General features: G+C 41.7%; 1 protein-coding gene across 7 annotated transcripts in view; it reads left to right on the top strand.

Annotated features, from left to right (window-relative positions):
- Window positions 1–3,670: 3,670 nt before the first annotated feature.
- Window positions 3,671–21,268, top strand: part of LOC139054251 (probable phospholipid-transporting ATPase IIB) — an 84,356-nt gene continuing 66,758 nt past the window's right edge. Inside the window, exons 1-7 of one of the 7 annotated variants that reach the window (XM_070530971.1) lie at window positions 3,671–3,877; window positions 7,782–7,888; window positions 10,608–10,658; window positions 11,169–11,227; window positions 17,784–17,939; window positions 18,766–18,910; window positions 19,757–19,870. In XM_070530971.1, the coding sequence (XP_070387072.1) occupies window positions 11,178–11,227; window positions 17,784–17,939; window positions 18,766–18,910; window positions 19,757–19,870 (465 nt within the window). In that variant the 5' untranslated portion in view covers window positions 3,671–3,877; window positions 7,782–7,888; window positions 10,608–10,658; window positions 11,169–11,177. Of the gene's footprint in view, window positions 3,878–7,781; window positions 7,889–10,273; window positions 10,436–10,607; window positions 10,659–11,168; window positions 11,244–17,783; window positions 17,940–17,983; window positions 18,035–18,765; window positions 18,911–19,756; window positions 19,871–21,268 lie in introns of those variants that run through there. The other 6 variants (XM_070530974.1, XM_070530977.1, XM_070530972.1 and 3 more) reach the window with 6 other exon arrangements.

Here is a 21,268-nt window from a genome sequence, read left to right on the forward strand (position 1 = left end):
AACCCCAGTCTTTCACCCTCCTGTCCACAGATGTTTGCAAGTCATTGGATATCTCTCTGGTTATCTGCTGATAAGACAACGTCATCTGCGTAATTAACATTGGTAAGCGTTGTCCTATCGGTATTCCATTTTGTTTATATGAGAGGTCAAACCCTACTTTACTGCTCTACAACTCCCTTTCCATTCCCCTTATGTAAATCATGAACAGAAGCGGTGATAGAGGACATCCCGATCGCAGCCCCAGCTCTGTTGACATCCGCTGTTTCGTCCAAGCTTATGTCTTGCCACGAAATGTGAACTTTATTTTCTCTATATATGTCCTTAAATGGATATATATATATATATATATATATATATATATATATATATATATATATATATATATATATATATATATATATATATATATATATATATATATATATATATATATATATATATATATATATATAGAGAGAGAGAGAGAGAGAGAGAGAGAGAGAGAGAGAGAGATAGATAGATAGATAGATAGATAGATAGATAGATAGATAGATAGATAGATAGATAGATAGATAGATAGATAGATAGATAGATAGATCCTATTAGCATAGCAACACAATATCATCCAGATAAGACAAACCTGGAAGTTGCTACTCTACTAGTGTGCCTGCCTGTTTGTATGAGAGATTAAATCCGATATTACTTTCCTCTAGCGCCCTTTCCATCCTCACCATGTACATCACAAACAGCAGTGGGGATTAAGGGCACCCATGCCTCAGTCCCTAGTTGATATCAACTTTCTCCTCGCTCCTCATCCCTTTCTTTTCAACGCACACGGCATTTTCTAGGTAAATCTATTTCAGAAGCTGTATACAATCGTCGCCCAAGCCTTCCCCTTCCAGAATATCGCACAAAATGTTGCGGTCTGTTGTTTCCTTCATCTGGACACGTTGCGCTATCTAGCGGCACTGCCGCGAGGTCCTTTGCGTGGCCTTCAGGATTGTGTGACCTCCGAGCTTGCACAGTGAGCTCCGTGTACACAATGAGCTTGCACAGCTTGTACACAATGAGCTTGTACACAATGAGCTTGTGCAAGCTCATTGTGCAATGAGCTTGCACAATGAGCTTCCGTGTACTGGCAGCCAGCTCCTCTGTCCATTTCCTCTCTAGACACGCTGCGCCATCTAGCAGCACGCCCGCAAGGCCTGCGCATGGCCCCCGAGATGCTTGGCGCGCCGGTGCGTGAGAATTTATCTCTGAGAATTATTTCTACAATTCCTGCAGTCATCATTTCATTCAGTGTAATAAATACCATGTAAAAATCAAGTAGTTTGTAGCGCAGTGCGCTGAAGCGAAGGGCTGATTTACTTGAGGAGCCCGTGTGACGCGGGTACGATTACGCCGAACACTGGATACATTTTTAATGATTTTTTTTCATTGAACAGCGGTTTTCATTGAACAGAAGTACGATTCCATGCACCATCAGGGAGTACAGGCCGTAGGCCATGACCTGATATTCAGTACTCTTCAACCGACTGCAGGAAGTGAAACGACCGATCCTACGAGGCGCCGTATGGTATAGACGGACGTGGCGGTTAACGAAAAAGGAGTACAAATAGCCTTTTCAAGTCCGGCACACCCTGAGATCCAAGTCACTCGCAGCTATGCGACGGCCTTTTCAAACCTCTTAATATTTGAGCTGCAGGTCATACACGATGCCATAGGAACCCTTGCCAACTTGCCTAACATCAACGAAGCCATCAACAGCCTCGGTGCAGTTAAGAATCGGAAAAAACCAACAAGAACGCTGCGTATTTGTGAGCAGATAAACAAAATTCATAATTCCACACGTGTGAACATTGCTGTCCACTGGATTCAGGCACATGGTCAGGTCCACAACAATGACATTTTGAAGCGCATTGCTCACTCCTTCTCGACACCCGTAACTCCTCCTCGTTCTCTTTCCTCTGACCCCCGCTCTCTTTTCATTGCCCGAAAATCGATCCTCCGGCGTGATACGCGAGCCCTCAACCCCCCCCCCCCCCTCCTCCTCACCCCTCCACACCGTGTGTCTGCTCCTTTCCCCATAATCTTTCTCGGGTGGAGGACAGAGACTTTGGGCAGGGCCGGCGCTTACACCAGCCATCACTTGTGCTTGGTGTCAACCACACGAAGACATTGCCCAGTGTCCGAAGTGCTCCGCTCCTGCGCCTGCAGTGAAAGCTCGCCATCTACTCTGGACGTGCCCAGGGAAAATATTTGTGAAAGTGGGCTCAAAAGTGTAAAATTACTCGCCGTGGTTGCTTAGTGGCTATGGTGTTGGGCTGCTGAGGCCGAGGTCGCGGGATCGAATCCCGACCACCACAGCGGGCGTTTCGATGGGGGCGAAATGCGAAAACACCCGTGTACTCCTCCTATTTTGCCGAAAATATAATTCCGAAAGAAGACCTAGTTAGAGCAGCCCCTATCACGTATGAGCCTTCCTCTCTCGGTGATTAACATTTTATCTTTTGGGGCAAGTACCCTTGGCCGAGCCCGAAAGGAAGTGTGTCAGATTGTACATGAGTATTTCATTGCGACTGGGAGACTCTCATGTTAAGCCCATTTTCCTCATTAATAGCACTTAATCGCCTTATTTTCGTAATATAGCATCTTCGTCATAATTGGTATGACCACTATTCAAGAAACGGAAACAGAAAATAATTCATAGTTACTACTGATTAAGTATCGATAGTACAGATCAATAAACTAACAGGAAGCAAGAAGTTCATATTATGTTTCCATTGAGAACCATGGCCAATCCCCCCCTCGTGGGCACGTGCCAAAATTTGAAGGAAGAAGAAGAGCTCAGGGTGAGGAAAAAGAGAAAAGTCGACCAGACAGAGCAGGAAGTTTTGCAAAACAAGACAAACGGAAGTTAAATTAACGAGACTACGTTGTCGAGCCCCATCTCTAAATTTTTATATGCACCGATCTGGTCTGGCATTATCCCCATTGTGCCATTTTTGCAATGCATTAGAGACGATTGAGCACTACTTACTGGAATGCCGGCGTTTCTCCTCCATGAGGAAAATGACATTAGAAATTACAGTGTGACAGCTTGGCCTGCCATTGAACATTCCGGTACTACTGTCGTTCGGAGCGTCTGTGCTTGGGCACTCACACAGAAATGTGTGCTTCGCCTTAGAAAAATTTATTATTGAATCAAACCGATTTCATTGATGACCGTATTATTCTTTTCATTCCTCCTCTATTGCCTCATTTATATATTATAAATAATTATTTTTTTTCCTCTTCGTAGCATGACAGTCTACTGAACCGTTTCGATTTTCCCTCGCCTTAATTCATGTAACAAAATTTTAGATTTTTACCTCCATTTTCTGAACACATAAGCAAAGTCTGCCCGACTCTTGGCCAATCCCCGCGAGTGGGTAAGCGCCAAACTCATCAAGTACATAATCATCATCATCATCAGACCGGGCCACCACGGAGAAGAGCCCACTCGAAGAGCGCGCTCTCAGAGTCTGTCTCACCGTTCTGTCTCCGATGCCGCTCTGACGGATCGAAATTCACGGCCAGGCTTCCAAGTAATCCTCTTGTCTCGTATCCAAAAGGGGACTGGTCACACTTTAACTGCTTGTAGTGCTTCGTTTCTTATATAGGTGCTTTTTTTTTTCAGGGACCGTGAATTCTGGTCTCCGGTCCCGGCCAGGGCTCGCCCTGGTCGGCTAGTCGTCCCACTGAGTCGGTGCCTCATGGAGTGTTTTCTTCGGAGCGGAATCAACACCTTGTCCGTGGTGATCGTCCTACAGATGGTGGATCCATTCGGTTCACCGCATCAGAAATTTTCCAGGAGGAGCTGCGCGGTATAACCGAACAATTGATCGACATATCGGAGGTGAGGCGTTTTGGCAAGAACGGCATTCTGTGTAAGTTATCTAATGTTCATCACCTCAATGATTTGCTTAACTGCACGAGATTCGCTAGCACTGCTGTTCGTGCTTTCGTTTCTTCACATCTCGCATGCGTGAAGGGCATTGTTCGGGGGGTACCCACCGATATCACTCCTGAGGCCTTCTTGAATACGCTCTCTCCAGCTGCTGTTGTTTCTGTTTACAGATGCAATAGGTCACTGGGTAATAACCAAGTTCCAACTGAGAGCGTCTCGCTCGCCGGTCTAACGCGCCCGTCTGAAATGAAGGGTTGGCCGTACTTGTTCCGCGTGGAGGCCTTGACTCCTAAACCAGTGCAGTGCCGAAACTGTTGGAGAGTTGGGCACAGTGCAGATCTTCAGTGAGATGCTGTAATTGCGGCGGGTCTCACTCCACATCAGCCTGCGATGCAGATGCTTCGTAGTGATGCTTATGCGATTGATCTCATGGTGCTACGGATGCTACCTGCCCCGCGCGAGGCCATGAAATGCAGGTGCTTGAGCTCGCGGAGAACGTCATTGCTCCCGCACGGAAGCGATAGCAGCAATTAAAGAGCGTGAAGTCGCAGTCATGAAGTCGGTTACGCAGCCGCTGCATCCCATCAGTCCACATCTCTCGAAGCCACAGTTTCGGCCGCAGTAGCCGCAGCTATTGACAAGGCAATCTCGATAGCTATGGAGCGACTTTTAAACCCCTTTGCCGAAGGTATAACCGAGATCATGACTGCCAAATTCAACTGCCTCCTCCAATCGCACTTTGCTGCTGCAGTCCCCCCTTCAGCTAGCATTTCTGCGCAACATTCAAACGAAACAATCTTTGATAGTCAGGCAGAAGTTGCGCCTTATACCTCCGTGTGTTCTCCACTATCAGTAACTGCGGGACCTAACCGCTCATTTGTGCACCTGAGGCTTGGGACCACAAGCAATAGAGGTAAGAATTCCCCACTTTCTCCCACTGATTCTCGTAAATCTAGGCCAAAAAAGGGAAAAACTGTGATCACCACGAGCAGGATGCGTTGCGTTCTGCTGTGAAGTCATCTATTTTAGGATCGTCATAGCTTTATTAAAAGTTCTTCAATGGAATTGCCGCTCTACATCCTCCGGTTACGTTCACCTTCTTTACCTAGTGCACAAACTAATTCCAGATGTTAGTTTACTTCAAGAATCATGGCTTTTGTCATCAATCACAGATTAACTTTTAATAATTTTCGAACATTTCATTTAGATCACCCAGGTAGAGGCGGTGGGCTGCTAGCATTAGTCTCATAAAAAATGTACCATAAAGTAACTGTCACTTTTGAACATGTCTGTTCAGACTGCAAAATTTCGGGATTATATTTTTTTTACTGCCTGGTTGCGCTGCGTTTACAGTGGTTAATGCGTATTTTCCGAACGAAGTCAAGTGCGCTGATTACCGGGTCTCCCACTGTGCCAAAACTGTTCTAATGCAATGCTTATGGCAGGAGACTTTAATTCTCATCAACCGTCTTGGGGACTTAAAATGGATGCTTGTGGAAAGAGGTTGTGTAATTAGATGCATGAAAACAATTTTCTATGTTATAATTCAGCTCAAATTACTTTTCTACGTGGACAATTCTCTTCTTCATTAGACCTGACTTTCTCTTCTGCTCATATGTCTATTTCATCTTGGGACATCTTTTACAATGGAACAAGTATCACTTACCTATTACTTTTGAAATTTTGCTTTCACGTCAGGCTCCTATTGTATGACAAAGACGGCTCATTAATTATAAAATTTATAAATCTGCTATAAATGCAAGTTTATCAGCATTGACCAGTTGTGATGAGCAACGAAAAGCTGACTCTGTGGTATCGCTTTTAAATTCTGTTATTCAGCCCGCTGAGATTGTGGTTATGCCTGGCAGCAACCCGCCGGGGTTGCTTAGTGGCTATGGTGTTGGGCTGCTAAGAACGAGGTCGCGGGATCGAATCCCGGCCACGGCGGCCGCATTTCTATATGGGTGAAATGCGAAAACACCCGTGTACTTAGATTCAGGTGCACGTTAAAGGACCCCAGGTGGTCTAAATTCCCGGAGTCCCCCACTACGGCACGCCTTATAATCAGAAAGTGGTTTTGGCGCTTAAAACCCCATAATTTTTTGTAATGTCTGGCAGCTCGCCATCAATCTCATCTTGGTGGAATGAAGCTTGTACACGGGATTATCGGCGAAGAAAAGCAGCGTGAAAAAGTCTCCGAAAATATAGTTCACCGAAAAGTTGGATGAACTATAAATTCTATGCAGCTGTCTTTAGAATAACTGTGGCGATAAAAGACGAACAAAAAATGCACTACATTCAACTTTGTCGAAACCAGAAAGAATATCGGCACTTTTTAGGTTTTTACGAAACAAAAGATCTATTCAACAATCCGTATGGTCCCATTCTACTGTTCTATCCCCCAAAGAAGCAATGGATTCACTAAATTAGATCGCGAAAGGGTTTGAAGCACGATTTTCTTCACAATGTCCCAGACCTAGGAGGTTTAAAAGTTCGGCATCTAAGTTTATAAATGTTTCCATGTCAGAATTATCCGATGTCATCTTAACTACACATCAATCGGCTCCTGGACCAGACCGTATCACAACTGCTATGATTAAATTATTGTTTAACTCTTTCCCAAATGAACTCTTGAATATAGTGAACTGATCACTACAATATACATAGATCCCGGCGTCTTGGAAAATTGAAAAAATTATGCTTTTACTTAAAAATCAAAACCTCGGATATATCTTGGACAACCTTCAGTCAATTGCCCCTACTTCGAATCTAGTCAAAATTGTAGAAAAAGTAATCTATGTCCGGCTTAATGACGTCACTTCTCAGCGTATTCTGAGCTTGAGACAAATAGGATTTAGGCCTCAACGTTCCATGTGGTCAGCTCATGTCGACCTAGAAAGCCGCATTCGACTCGCGGAACTATCAGGAGACGTATCAGCATTGGTAACTTTATATATTCCAAGAGCATATGACAGTGTCAAACATGGGATTTTAATTTCTAGATTAGTAAGATGGGCTGTTCCAGACTATTTAGTGGCCTGGATAGAAGACTTCCTTTCCGGTAGAGAATTCTTTTGCGTTAAGGAATGGGTGACATCGGGTGCCTATACGAGAGGAGTACCACAGGAATCAGTTCGTTCACTACTTTTGTTTAATATTTTATGTTCTGTCCCAGTTCATCAGGATGTGCAACTATATCTCTATGCTGATGACATTGCATTTTTGTCCTCATTGCGGGATATCAATACGTTATACCAAATTTTGCAATCATATTTGTCTGAACTAGAGTCCTGGCTGGACGGACTGTCTTTTTCGCTTAACGTCAAGAAATGCTCGTTACTTCTGTTTCCATTGTCAAATCCCGTTTTTATTTCTCTTCATTACCGAAATGAACTGATACCGCAAGTTGCAGCTTTGCAGTACTTAGGGATAACTTATGATGGTAAGCTAGACTGGCAGCAACAAATCGAATCAAATGCTAGTAAAGGGGAACGTGCAATGACATTGTTGCGCCGGTTCAGTAATAAAAATACAGGGATGCGTAAAGCTACGTTGCTTATGATTTATTAACTTTACGTCCGCCCCATTCTCGAATTTGTCTGTGATATTTTTTCAGGATGTGCAGCATACAAACTAAGACCTTTACTATTACTGGAAAAGCAAGCGCTACGCCTCTGCCTTGGGCTGCCAAATTTCATGGCTAACAATGTACTTTATCTGGAGTCTGGAATTATTTTGCTTGAATCCAGATTTAAGCAACTTACTGTCCTGACCTTCCTGAAGCTTTATGATGCAGCCCTCTTCCATTTGCAACCCGTTTTCATCAATTCTCCCTGATTATTTTTCATAACAGGTTGGTGGCATTACGAACAGCCACAAGTTGTTTTTGTTCATGGGCTGTTACCGAAGCTTCAAGTTCGTCTGCCGAGCCTGATTTCTGCGAAATCTAATCCGTTCAAGGTAAACGTGATCTTTGGTGATATTTTTCCCAAACACGCAAAACTTTTTCCTGTGCGCATACTTGAAGGTTTCCTTCAACATCATCTTAATCAATTTCCGTCTCACTTGATAATTTCAACGGACGCATCACAAAATTTAGAGAAGGCCGGTGTTGGCACCTTTTCAATTCAGCTTAACTGGTCTTTTGCTCTCCGTCTCGCCGATTACACTCCAATATTCCTTGCTGAATTCCTGGCGATAATTCTGGCCATCCAAAAATTGGGTCCACAGACATCTAATGTATTAGTGGTTACAGACGCGCTTTCGGTCTGTACACATTTAATTTCCACTAAACGGTCACACCTGTTGAGTATATTTTCGACTCTTGTCCCAGACAATTTGTCTGAAGTTCGCTTTGTCTGTGTCCCCGGACATAGTGGAATCTTTTTTTTTAATGAATCAGCTGACTCACTCGCATCGTCATCGCTAAATGGTCCGGTCATAAAGGTTCCTTCTGATTTCTCTTTTATAACAGGAACTAGATTCAAACGCCTTTTATTGTTGACTTGGAATGAATCATCCATACTTTCCGCAGAGGATTTTCAACCTCTGAAATTTTAGTGGAACACGAGCAAATGCCTTTCACGCCAATGCGAGCTGGCGTTAGCAAGTTCCCGCTGTAGAGTTCCCTGCCTAAATTTTTAACTTCATAGATCTGGTTTATCCATAACTAACCTCGGCTCTTCTTGTAATGAACCAGAAACTATTGACCGTTTCTTTCTTTCTTGCCGCCGCTTCTCCTTTCGCAAAATGTTCCTCATATTTCAAACTAGTAAACTAGGTTTAGCACTTAGAATACCAATCATTTTTTATTTTGGTGCCTGTCAATTAGGCACAAGCCATGCTTCGATGATTAGTGCTCTGCACAAGTTCATTGAAGCCTCCGGAAGCTTACGTTGCTAGCTAGGGTACCGACCATGGGACATTTTATTTCATTGTTATTTTTCTTGAACTTCTCAGTTTAATTTAACTTTTATATATTTGGTTGATGTATAGGTACTCTCAAAATTGGCATTATCAGTTAATTTCCAAATGATTCGTTCTAAATGTTAGCCTTTAACCATTTCGTATGATGTTGGGTGTACGTTTCAATCTCTCCAGTGTGGTCAATCCGCCTCGTTGGTACGCGCAATGTTTTTTAAACAACAACAACAACGACGACGACGACAACAACAACAACAACAACAACAACAACAACAACAACAACAACAACAACAACAACAACAACAACAACAACAACAAGCGAGCAAGCCTATTCACCCTGTGGGTATGCGCCACAACGACTCAGGTGAACAACAAAAGCTGACGCAGCCGCTCCCGCGAACAAGGCTACCATAGGTCTTAAATCGTGTCTATCCTTCCGGTGATGTCTTCCTCCAATAAGTAGGAGGAAGATTCAGCAATCCTGTCGGCTTGCAGAACACGCCCCAACCCCTTTTACCCCTCCTCGTGCTGGAATCATTTACAGAAATCCTCGGAAACGACTTGACGTTGCGCTACATGGCAAAGCTAGATCACTGGAAATTAGCCCACGCCTTGAAAAACACATCCTCCGAAGACGGTTTCACAATGCCGGCGACGACGAGTCGTTCGAGAAAAATTGGTTTCAGGTTCTCAACCGCTCTGCCACGAAGACGCCGCCCTCTTCATTGCCTTACTTGGCAGCACTTTTGTTCTCAGTCTGGCTCAGTGGGATGCCGTTGCGGTCTATATCAGAATAACGCCAGCATTCGACATTCGGCTAATGCGAAGAACGTACAGTGTGTGTTCCACAAAGGAACTGCAAATTCGAGCCCCTTGACTGGTGCCGCGGGCCTGACGCACGATCACAACAGCACCGTGAAAGAGGCTATGCCCACATTTTTGGACTGCAGTACCCTCAGGATCCGTCCACATTTTTCGTTAGACAGATACCGGCAGACCAAAAATGCTTGAAGTATCAAAAGAATGCTAATCGTATTAAAAACATTCGCGTACGTACACACCTTAAAGAACCCGTAGGCGGTCAAAATTAATCTGTTTTATCTACTACGGCGTCTCTCATTAATGTACCTGTAGACGCTTATAAAGCAAGCATATCCAAGGACTTTATCTCTCATTGCCCCAGTAAACACCACGAATCAATCACTGAAACTTCAATTTCAAAGAGCGCGCCAATACTTGTTTTGGTTCTGATAGGAACTAAATAGTTTTTCAATGTATGGTATATACAAAAAATATCGTTTAATGTTATTAAACTGCACAGTGTGCAACAAAAGTCAAAGTAATGTTGCAGTAATGCTCAATAGAGGTATTTTTTACTATTTCTGGTCATTTCTAGCGTTGATCAAACGAAAATGGCGACCTTGATTTAGGCTTTGACTTCGGTTTACGTTTGCATATGGAGCCAATGGGAACATACTTCGCTGTAGCTTTTGCGGCGGTTGTCGCTGATGACGCTGTTTTGTTTTTGTTCTGCGCGTGATCGCCATAAATATCTGCACCAGTTTTGATGCATATGTGGTAAAGGTTAGTGTGATCGTGTGCTGGACAGGCGATGGCTGGACTCGCTCAGTGCTATGTCGTGTTCGGTGCTTGTTGTCCAGTTGTGCTACTGTTTTGCTGGCGTTTGTTGTGTAGCCAGGCGCAACTCCACCGAAAACTTTTGTAGCGGCGCTAAAAAGATATTTCCATGTTTCAGGATGACTGCACTCTAAGGCATTAAACGTAGTTTCATTGGAACCATGCTCAGGTAAGAACCAGTGAAAGTTATGTTGTGGTGGTGGGTGGTATGCCAGCGAATGAAAACAACTGGGCATTAATCGTGTCACTGCATGAGCTTGGCTGCTTTTTATAGTGTTTAAATAGTTGTCAAATGCTTCATAAAGTTAATTGTGGGCGGGCATAGTGCTGTCGCAGAACAACCTATAGTTCGTGGTTTAGGAAGGGTGTGGCATGCATGACGACACAGGCGTGAAATACCTACCATTTGTCATGATTGGATCTACCTTAGTTATAAAGGGTAAAATGCACTCCCTGCGCACGTGTTACTTAGCCTGAACATGTTAACAAACTACCGCAACATAATAGGACGCTTGACGACACGTGCACCTGTTTCCATTAATTCGCCCATCTCGAAGCTTCGTTCGTAACGTAATTTGTAGGAGCCAGTTCATTGCTAGTGAAGTAAATTTTTATACTAGCTGACCGCGGCCATATACTAGTTAAAATGTTTTATTCTTTCATTCTGCTTTTGTTGCAGAAACTTGCAATGCAACGAAGAAAAATTCAATATTTCGCACTTCTAAGAAAAAATGAGCGGTAACGTCTATATGCTGTACGATTTCCGCAGTCTGTTTGATGTCTTGTTGCTTGCATCCTATTTCGCTTGGTTACAAATTGCTCTTTGGTTCTTGCAAATCTGTGTTTGTCTGGTTATGTAGTGTCCTCTTCTTTTAAGAGTTCTCTTCTGTTTTCTTACTCCGAGATTTTCCTTCTTAAAAAGGGGAAGTGTATGTATGTGATGTTTTGCTATGTTTATTTGTGCCCACTGCTACCTCTTGTTATGAAATGCTGTGCTAAAGTGTAGCAGGTTACATACCTTGTTAATGTGCTAACTGATAATTGCCAGTGTTCAGGTAAAGGTAAGCTAGCCCTTGAGCATCTTTAGCCATAATCTTGATTATGGGAGAAGTACTTTCTATGTTGTTAGCAGGCAAGTTGCACTCATAAGCAGCATGATGCAACAAACGCAAAATTAAAACCTCTCATCCATTTTTCAGATGTGTGATTATAGTTAATCTTTCATGATTTTTACTGGCAACAATTGTGTGATTTTAATTCTCTTGTTGCTAGTGTACTTTCTTCAGCCATATGGCGCATGGCTTTGGAAAAATGAGTGCTTACTGTGCAACTTTTATAAAGTTAATGACATAGGTAAATTCATATGTAATTAGCCTGGTCGTGCGGGTAATTCTGTCTGTTTTGCTTACTTTATCATTAACTAGCGCAGCCACACAGACTATCTAAACATATAGCTTTACAACTTCTGCTGCTGCTTGCTTCTTAGATGCAGCTACTGTATTTACTGTAGAATCATTAACAGCTGAATACTGAAAATTCTTGTGTCATATTACGAAGCTGGCACATTCTGGTGGAAGAATTTGCAGTTATCTAGTGCTCGGCTAGATATAGATTTAGAAGGTGCTGCATCACAGGCACCATAGTGAAGATGCTATAAGCTGTGCTATCCTGTAATAGTTGCTGCATTCGTTGAACATTTCAGCACTCATTCACTCCAAGCATGAGAGAGTGCAGCCTCTCATGTTGTGGTGGTCTGATAGCACTCTTATAATCTTGCTTGATGTGCTGGTGCATGTAAGGTACTGCATGTATTATTATTCAAACACATTTCTATTCATATTCTGGAACATGGGTATTGTGAATACATTGTGAGGCTAAATACGACAACTGTATCAATCTCTTTGATGTTGCTGTAATTTCTTGCCCCTGACTGCCTTGGAATGTTCTATCAATAGGCAGTAAAACATATATTCTCTTCTAGGGAAAGGTTGTTGTGTGCCTGCTTATATCGCTTCAACTTTTAACTTCATCAACTTGGTTCAAATTTTTGGAAGCAAATAAAGTTTAAAATCGACTTTAGTATTCCTTCACGTTGATTTCCCAAGCACATTCCCTCTGGTTGTGTTATACAGCATTCTGTATTTTCTTGGTTCAGTCTTGCATTAGGAACAATCATTGTAACTCTTTCAGTGAAAAAGCTCATGTATATTTGTATGGTTGCTTGTCAAATTACCAGCGTGAGCCATTTTAAAATGTGTGCAGCTGCGGTAAAAGCCATCCCATGGAAATCACTTGAGTATCCACCTTTCCTATATTTGCAAAATTTCCGGTGAATTTCCTGGAACATCTTGCATCAGAGGGCTATCACTGCTCTATTTGCATGTAGGGAGAATCTGTCTGCTTTTGAACCCCTCACTCATATCTTTTTTTTTACTAATGTAACCCAATCCAATAATATAAGTGCAGTTATAGGTTTGCAAAAACTGCAATGACACATTCATGTATACGAGCGGCTGCTTCATGCTGTAGCTTTAATTGCCCTTATTGCAAGAGTATTTAGTGTAAGTGAGGGCTTGTTGAAGCCTGTGTTCATTCAAAGCTAAGGTAAGCAATGATTTTCTTTACTTACCTGACTATTGGCCTTATTAGCTAATTTGTTATATTTTAATTTGTATTAGCGAGTTTTAGATTCAAGGATCTGAGAGTCTTACATGAGGAAGAGCCTGAACTGCCTTGCCAGAATGCTAACGGCTTGCATCTGCTAGCTGAATGCAGGTCTTCTAATATAAAGCTATATGGTGTTGTACCAGCTAGTTTACTAACAAAAAATGTTTCAAGTTTGCAAATCGGTGTTACATATTGGTCTGACCCTAGAAACCTTTAACACCCGAACTCTGTCAAGTGAGGCTAGCTTAGCAGGACCCTTTGAGGAACTATCCGGCATTGTTTGGGATGTCATTGGCCTCAGTGAGATTAGAACTGGTGAGGTTTATACAGTTATGACTAACGGCCATGACCTCTACTGTAGAGGTCTCCCAGATAGAAAGCAATGTGGGTAGGATTCCTAATCCATAAGCACATAATGGGCAACATTGACGAATTCTACAGCATTAATGAGAGGGTAGCAGTAGTCGTAATCAAACTTAATAGGAGGTATAGATTAAAGGTAGTACAAGCCTACGCTCCAACATCCATTCATGATGATGATGAAGTAGGTCAGTTTTATGAAGAGGTTGAATTAGCAATGAGAAAAGTGCAGCCTCAGTATACTGTAGTAATGGGCGACTTTAATGCAAAAGTGGGGAAAAAACAGGCTGGTGAACAAGCTATTGGCAACTACGGCGTTGATTCTAGGAACACTAGAGGAGAGATTCTAGGAACGCTACAGGAGAGATATTGGTAGAATTGACAGAAAGGTATAAGCTTCGAATAATGATTGCCTTTTTCAAGAAGTGCAGCTACAGAACTGATCGAGGACAAAATAGAGGATATTTGAAATTATAACGTGAGAAAGGAGGCCGTAAAAAAATGGACGCAGCATGAAATCTGCAAGACAGAAACTTGGCATAGGACAAACCAAGACGTATGCACTTAAAGATGAGCTGGGCAATATCATCGGCAATCTTGAAGGTATAGTAAAAGCAACGGAAGAACTCTGTACTCACCTGTACAGTACCCAGAGGAGCCGCGATACCTCCATTCGAAGCAGTAATAAACAGGTTGCAGAGACTCCTTCTATAACTAGTGCTGAGGTTGCAAGGGCCTTGCAAGACATGAAACGAGGAAGAGCGGCAGGAGAAGATGGAATAACAGTAGATTTAATCAAATATGGAGGTCACGTAATGCTTGAAAAACTGGTAGCCCTCTATACGAAATGTCTCATGACTTCAAGGGTCCCAGAGAACTGGAAGAATGCAAACATTATACTAATCCACAGAAAGGGAGACGTTAAATAATTGAAAAATTATAGGCCCATTAGCTTACTCCCAGTATTGTATCAAATATTCACCAAGATAATTTCTAGTAGAATAAGGGCAACACTGCACTTTAGTCAACTAAGGGAACAGGCCGGCTTCAGGAAAGTTAAGATGTCATTAATTAGGCAATTGAGAAATTCGCAGAGTACAATCAGCCTCCCTATATGGCTTTCATAAATTACGAAAAGGCATTTGATTCAGTAGAGATACCAGCAGTCACAGAGGCATTACGTAATCAAGGAATAGAGACTGCTTGCATAAATATCTTGTAAAATATCTACAGAGATTCCACAGCTGCCTTAATTCTACACAAGAAAAGTAGGAAGATACCTATAAAAAGGGTCAGACAAGGAGATACAATCTCTCCTATGCTATGCACTGTGTGCTTGGTAGAAGTATTCAAGCTGTTAAACTGGGAAGGCTTAAGAGTAAGGATCGACGGCGAATATCGCGAGAACTTTCGGTTTGTAGATGGCATTGTCCTGTTCATCAATTGTGGAGACGAATTACAACATATGATTGAGGACCTTAACAGAGGAGTGTAAGAGTGGGGTTGAAGATTAGTATGCAGAAGACAAAGATAAGGATGAATAGCCGGGCAAGGGAACAAGCGTTCAGGATCGCCGGTCAGCCTCTAGAGTCTGTGAAGGAGTATGTTTACCTAGGTCAATTACTCGGGGAACCCTGATCATGAGAAAGAAATTCACAGAAGAATAAAAATGGGTTGGCGCAAATATGGCGGACATTGTCAGCTCCTAACCGGAAGCTTGCCGTTATCATTGAAATTGAAGGTGTAAATGCATTGCATTTCACTGGTGCTGACATATTGGGCAGAAACTTGTAGACTGACAAAAAAGCTTGAACAAGTGAAGGACCACCCAAAGAGCAATGGAACGAAGAATGCTAGGCATCACGTTAAGAGTCAAAGAGAGCGGTTTGGATCAGAGAGCAAACAAGTATAGCCGATATTCTAATTGACATTAAGAGAATAAAAATGGAGCTGGGCAGGTCATATAATGTGTAGGTTAGATAACCGGTCGACCATTAGGGTTACAAAAAAGGTCCCAAGAGAAGGGAAGTGCAGTAGAGGACGGCAGAAGACTAGGTGGGGTGATGAAATTAGGAAATTTGTGGGCACTAGTTGGAATCGGTTAGCGCAGGACGGGTAATTGGAGATCGCAGGGCCTTTGTCCTGCCGTGGACATAAAATAAGCTACTGTTGATCATCATCATCATCATCATCATCATTATTATTATTATTATTAATTTTGGTCTCAATTTGCCTCACTGGAGATGCCAACACAGCTGTCAATGTGGCTTTCTAGATCTGGTCACATGACACTGGCTGACTACATAGTAATCATAATGGGAGAAAATAGGAAACGAATTTACCACAAAACTTTACTTTCGTTGCATTTTTCGTTCTTGACTTTAGTTAAAGCTTGTGTGCTTAAATGGTTGTGTGGCTACATTAGCAAAAGGAATTTCACTACTAGTGCATCTAGTATTGTGGTTTACTGTTCTGTGCTGCAATGTTGGATGCATGGAACCAAGCAGGCTTCACAAGTGCTGACAGGATAACATAGTGCATTAGGTTGTACTATTTGAGCTGTTAACCAACTTTACACTGCCTAATGGGCAAAGTCTTTCATGAGGAATATAATGTACAAATTAGGATCTGATGCTTTCTGTGGGCAGCAGGCAGCATGAAATGCACATTTGTGTCTTAGCCTTACCACATATTTTGCTGCTAGGGGAAACTAAAATATGTAAGTTGGTAAAGGTGATTAAAAATATATAAACACTTCTTTGATGAAGGGAAAATGAGACGTCCACCCCATCGTAGCAATTGCTACAAAGGAAACCCCCATACACGTTCCTTGAAAGAAAAGCCTCGCAGTTGAAGAAGAATTTGTCCTGGTCTAGGGCGGGTTTTTTTTTTTTTTTTAGGAACTCGTATGGGTTTTCTTTGTAGCAATTGCTACGATGGGGTGGACGTCTCATTTTCCCTTTATTAATTACTTCTTTCCACCCACCTTGTGGGTATCCGCAGAACTGTTTCGTCAAACACTTCTTTGCTCAAAGTGTTAACATGACAGTATTTGGCAGCACCCTATGCTGGCCCAAAAAGATCCAAGTCTTCCGAAATAAACAAGCCTTCTTTTCAACGCAAGATGCTCTGAAATATTTCTTGCCACGCATATCACAAGTTGCTTGTTGAAAATAAAAAATCACAGCTAGTACTGCGAGCTGCAATGCTCTTGTAACAACAAATAGAAACTGTATTACTCACTTGTAAACCATCTGTGAAGCACTCGCTGCAGACTCTCCACTAGTGCCTCAATGAAATAACCTTTTCTTTGTTGTGTATGTGATGCATAAATATTTCATATGGCAGCATTGATTGTCTGCCTTTCATGAAGGCTGCGGTTTAATTGGTGTATGCTATTTTGACAGCACCAGTTGCAAATGTCAGGTCATGATGACGCAGCACATGCGATGCAGAGAGAATTCTTTACTGTTCATGTCAAGTAATCGGCCAGTAAGCCACATAAATATATTCGAGCAAAAACTTGCAAATGTCTCAAAATATTAATTCCTGCTTGATCAGGTCAGGTGCACCTAGTACAAAAACAGCTCTCAACCTTCTACCATTTGCTTCAATATACTTTTCATGCACTGGCAACACCACTGAGATATGGCACCACAGTACAAAACTGAGTGAACCTTCCAGATGCTTTCTATAATTTTCAGCATTATATTTGTGCTCATGTCCTCATCTGAAAAAAAAAAAATGAAAATAGACAGTAGTGCTTTTCTTGCTACACATGCACTGCACACACACAAAAATTAAGTTGTTTCTGGCTGTGAATTAAAAAAAAAACATACTTTGCTCAGTCAAGATGTATATATAAATCTGACTGAGCAAAGATGTATGTGTACATATATACATACATCTGACAGATATATGTATACGTGTATAGGCTAGTCACTGATTTGTGTGTACCTGCGTGCAAATGTATTTTTGGCCATGGATGAGTGTTGCAACACCAAATTTTCAGTCTCGATTTCACTTGTTGGAGGATTTTTGTTTAGATCTGAGAGCATTCAGATTAGTTGATGTATTTTGTGTTGGAGCATGAACTTCTACTAAGATATTTGATTGGTGCCATTACTATGCTAATGCAGCTTGTAAAAGACAGATCATCATTTTCGAAAATATTTAGATTGTATGTAGCCATGGCATAGCAGCTTATATTATGCGAGTGTGTGTCGAATACCACTGCTGTGTAGTAACTGAAGGTTTCTAACTTTAGATCAGCTGAAGGATCTGGTTCACGTTTAAGCTTAAGCAGTGACGACGGGTTCGATGTTGGAGAAGGTGACAGTCTGTTGGAGAACCGTTCTGCCAGTCGACATAGCAAGAAGACTACCATGACTTGCTGCAGCTGCCTGACATCAGCATTCCAGAGGTAAAAACACACACATGCATGCATGCACACATGCACAAACATAGCAAGAAGACTACCTTGACTTGCTGCAGTTGCCTGACATCAGCATTCCAGAGGTAAACGCACACACTCACACAGGCACGCACGCACGTGCGCGCACACGCACACACACACACACACACACCATAAATTACATCATTACCACACATCTGAACATATTTGCATGTTATATTTGACTTGGAGGCACCTCATGCACCCAAATGCCTGAAATTAAATGATGCTTGCATGATGCATGAAGATGTGATGGCTTGAAGCCCATTGTTCATGTAGGGCCAAGGGTTATTTTGCTAATATTCTGTGCTGCATCTGAGCAGAGCTTGTTTAAAAAGTGTATGTGAGTGCTAGCCCATACAGTAAAGTTTCAGTATGGAGGTATGCCTAGTTGGTGTACAGGACCAACATTAAGGAAAAATAAAAATGAAAAAAAATCTTGCTTAAAAAAGCCTAATGAAGCTAATGGATTAGAGTGAAAATATATTTTCTATGTTAAATGTGCATACAGTCATGCTCATTCACATGGAATGATATGTCAAACTACTTGGTCCCCTCTGCCTGAGTAGCTATTCAGTGAGGCAAAGTGACAAAATTTGCTTATGTGACTAGGGTATTAAATGTCCATAGCAATGCTTTGAGTACATCTTGCACACTGCACCCCAACCTACTGTTCAGCACATAAAGCATAATTATTACTGATGGGCTGTAATGTGTCATGACTCATAAGTGTATTTAAATGAAAAAATTGTTATACTAACAAACATTTTAATTTTTTTTTTTTGCAAATATGCAGCTGTTGTAGAAGGCTCACCATGGGCTGCTGTGGTGCTCGTGAGTACCAGCCAAGAACAGTATTTCTTGGAAGACCACCATCAGAAAAGTTCCCACCTAACAAAATATGCAACCAAAAGTACAACATCTTCACATTTTTTCCTTTGGTAAGTACTTTGGTGAGATATAAAAAAAAAATTGCATGAACCAGAGAGAATGAATGAAAAGTAGAAGTTAAAATTTCTGGAGTCTAGGACAAAGAAACAATAGTCCCAATATTTGACCTCGATACTTCGTTACCACTCTTCAATATACAGGTTGTCCCACATAACTTTAAGCCAAAGTTTTAAAAATGAAAGGCACTCTGGACGCGAGTTTTAACCAAATGCATAACATTGGCACTGGCCCAGAGTTACTCAGGATATTTTTATTTTCCCCTTAACTAACGGATTAGTTCAATTAATCAACTTTTTAAGTGTTGGCTGCAGACCCCAAGTGTGATATGCAAAGTTGTATAGCACCTTAAGAAACCTTTCAATAAATTGTTTTCAACACGATATATCTCGCGTGGTCCTTTTTTCTGCATTCCAAAGAAAGCCCAAAGAAAGAAAGTTTCTTGAAGCCTGAACTCCTCAAATGCTAGTCTTTAACGGGACCAGTTCAATTGCATCCCAAGGGCAGCATGGCTTTGGGCATGATGTAGGCTGCAGGTTGTTAAGAGACATTGGGACATGTTCACGCTTCATTCCTGAAGCCGTGCTTCACTTAGCATGCATTTTGAACTGGTTGCATTAAAATATAATATAGTGATGATTTGTTGCAGCACTAAAGGAATTGAAGCTCCATGCAATATTATTGAGTTTACAGCTATTCATTAAAGAAAAAACTGACAAAAGTTGTTCATGTCTTTGTTTAAATGGCAGATAGCTAAGCTTCCAATAAAGGTGATATAAAGCTTGAGCCATTGTGTGTTTTTTTTAAATTTATAATATTGCTTCTTTCTTCTTTTTCAGGTGTTATTTAATCAATTCAAGTTCTTTCTGAACCTTTATTTCTTGGTTGTTTGTTTGTCTCAATTCATACCTGACATAAGAATCGGATATCTCTACACCTACTGGGGTCCCCTTGTGAGTTCATGTTTCTTTGTATTAGAATTCAGTCCCACTAATGATTATGAGATAATTACTCTGGCTAACAATATTTATTGCCGCAGTGTGTGCCATAAAGCACTAGTACATGGTTGATTGGAAGGGAGCATAGTGAATGAAGTACTTCAGTCAGGTATAATACAAGCATTCCTTTCAATTCTATTCTTTTCTTATCGTCCACCATTCATGGTGGGCCGATCTTTGTAATATTGTAGGTGGAGTGCCACTTGGACCACTGATGAAGTGCAGGAAGGAATAGCTTTGGAATACGATCGTTGCATTATCCCGGCCCAAAGTAATATGTAACCTCTAGGGCATCATGCCTCACCATAGCTGTATGTACTAGTGTTGGTTTTTCTTGTTATTGAAGTATGCCTGCAGTAGCTGGAACTGAGCCATAGTCCATAAAATTGTTTGCAGTATGAATCATACATTATCGTTTGGGCACTCAGTCAACAATTACAGTCAACAAATGCAACAAGGTTAACTAGGTAAACTGCAATAACGTACAATACCGGGCTAGTTGGCGTTCTATTTTGTTAAATGGCGCGAAACGAGACAAAGGATAGAAGAAAAGAAGGACGAAGATAGTGCTTCTCTTTGTCCTCCCTTGCTTTTCTCCTTTGTCTTGTTTCGTGCTGTTTAACAAGATTAACTCGATAAACTTGCAGTGGTATTTTCAGTGTCAGAAATTGCAGTCATGTGTGCGCTAAAAGGGAGGTGGCTGGCCTTGGGAACAGAAGTGGGGGGGGCGGGGGGAGGGGGTTTCTTCCAGCAGAAATAGTGATCTCACTCATGTACAGCTAAGAGGAAGTGCAGTTCTGTGTACTCAAAATTCGAAACTCCTTTGTATCCTTTTTTCATTCTTTTGTACACCTGGCTGATAGCGTCCCCTTACTTCAGGCCTCCGATTTGTAAATCTCTCAATACTACTACTACTACTAATACTAATACTGCTACCAATAATAATAATAACAACAAACAATTCAAGAGCCACTTAGTTATCACTACGTGGATGAATGCGAAAGCATTGCAACCACCGTACGATGCTTAGACATTAAAGAGTTTTAGAGTAGGTGCCCCAAAAGTTTGGGGCCCCAAAGAGGTTTGCGGGTGTTAGCGTTGGGGCACATAGGAGCGAAGAGATTTAAAATAGGGCTTTGGGTTTGCACTTGTAGCGCCACTACGGCGTCAAAGAAAAGCTGTTATAAATATTAATATCAGATATACCATTTTATGATGAGAAGAGTAATTTTGACATTCGTGTTTGCATGTTTAATTACGATTTAGAGGTTATTCTATTAAGAGCAAGCAATTAGTTGCGCTTAGTTTTGAATAACCAAATTTACGTGCCTTCACCAACCAAGTGAAGCCTTG

The sequence above is a fragment of the Dermacentor albipictus genome, chromosome 1, assembly GCF_038994185.2.
Source record: "Dermacentor albipictus isolate Rhodes 1998 colony chromosome 1, USDA_Dalb.pri_finalv2, whole genome shotgun sequence".
Lineage (NCBI taxonomy): Eukaryota > Metazoa > Arthropoda > Arachnida > Ixodida > Ixodidae > Dermacentor > Dermacentor albipictus.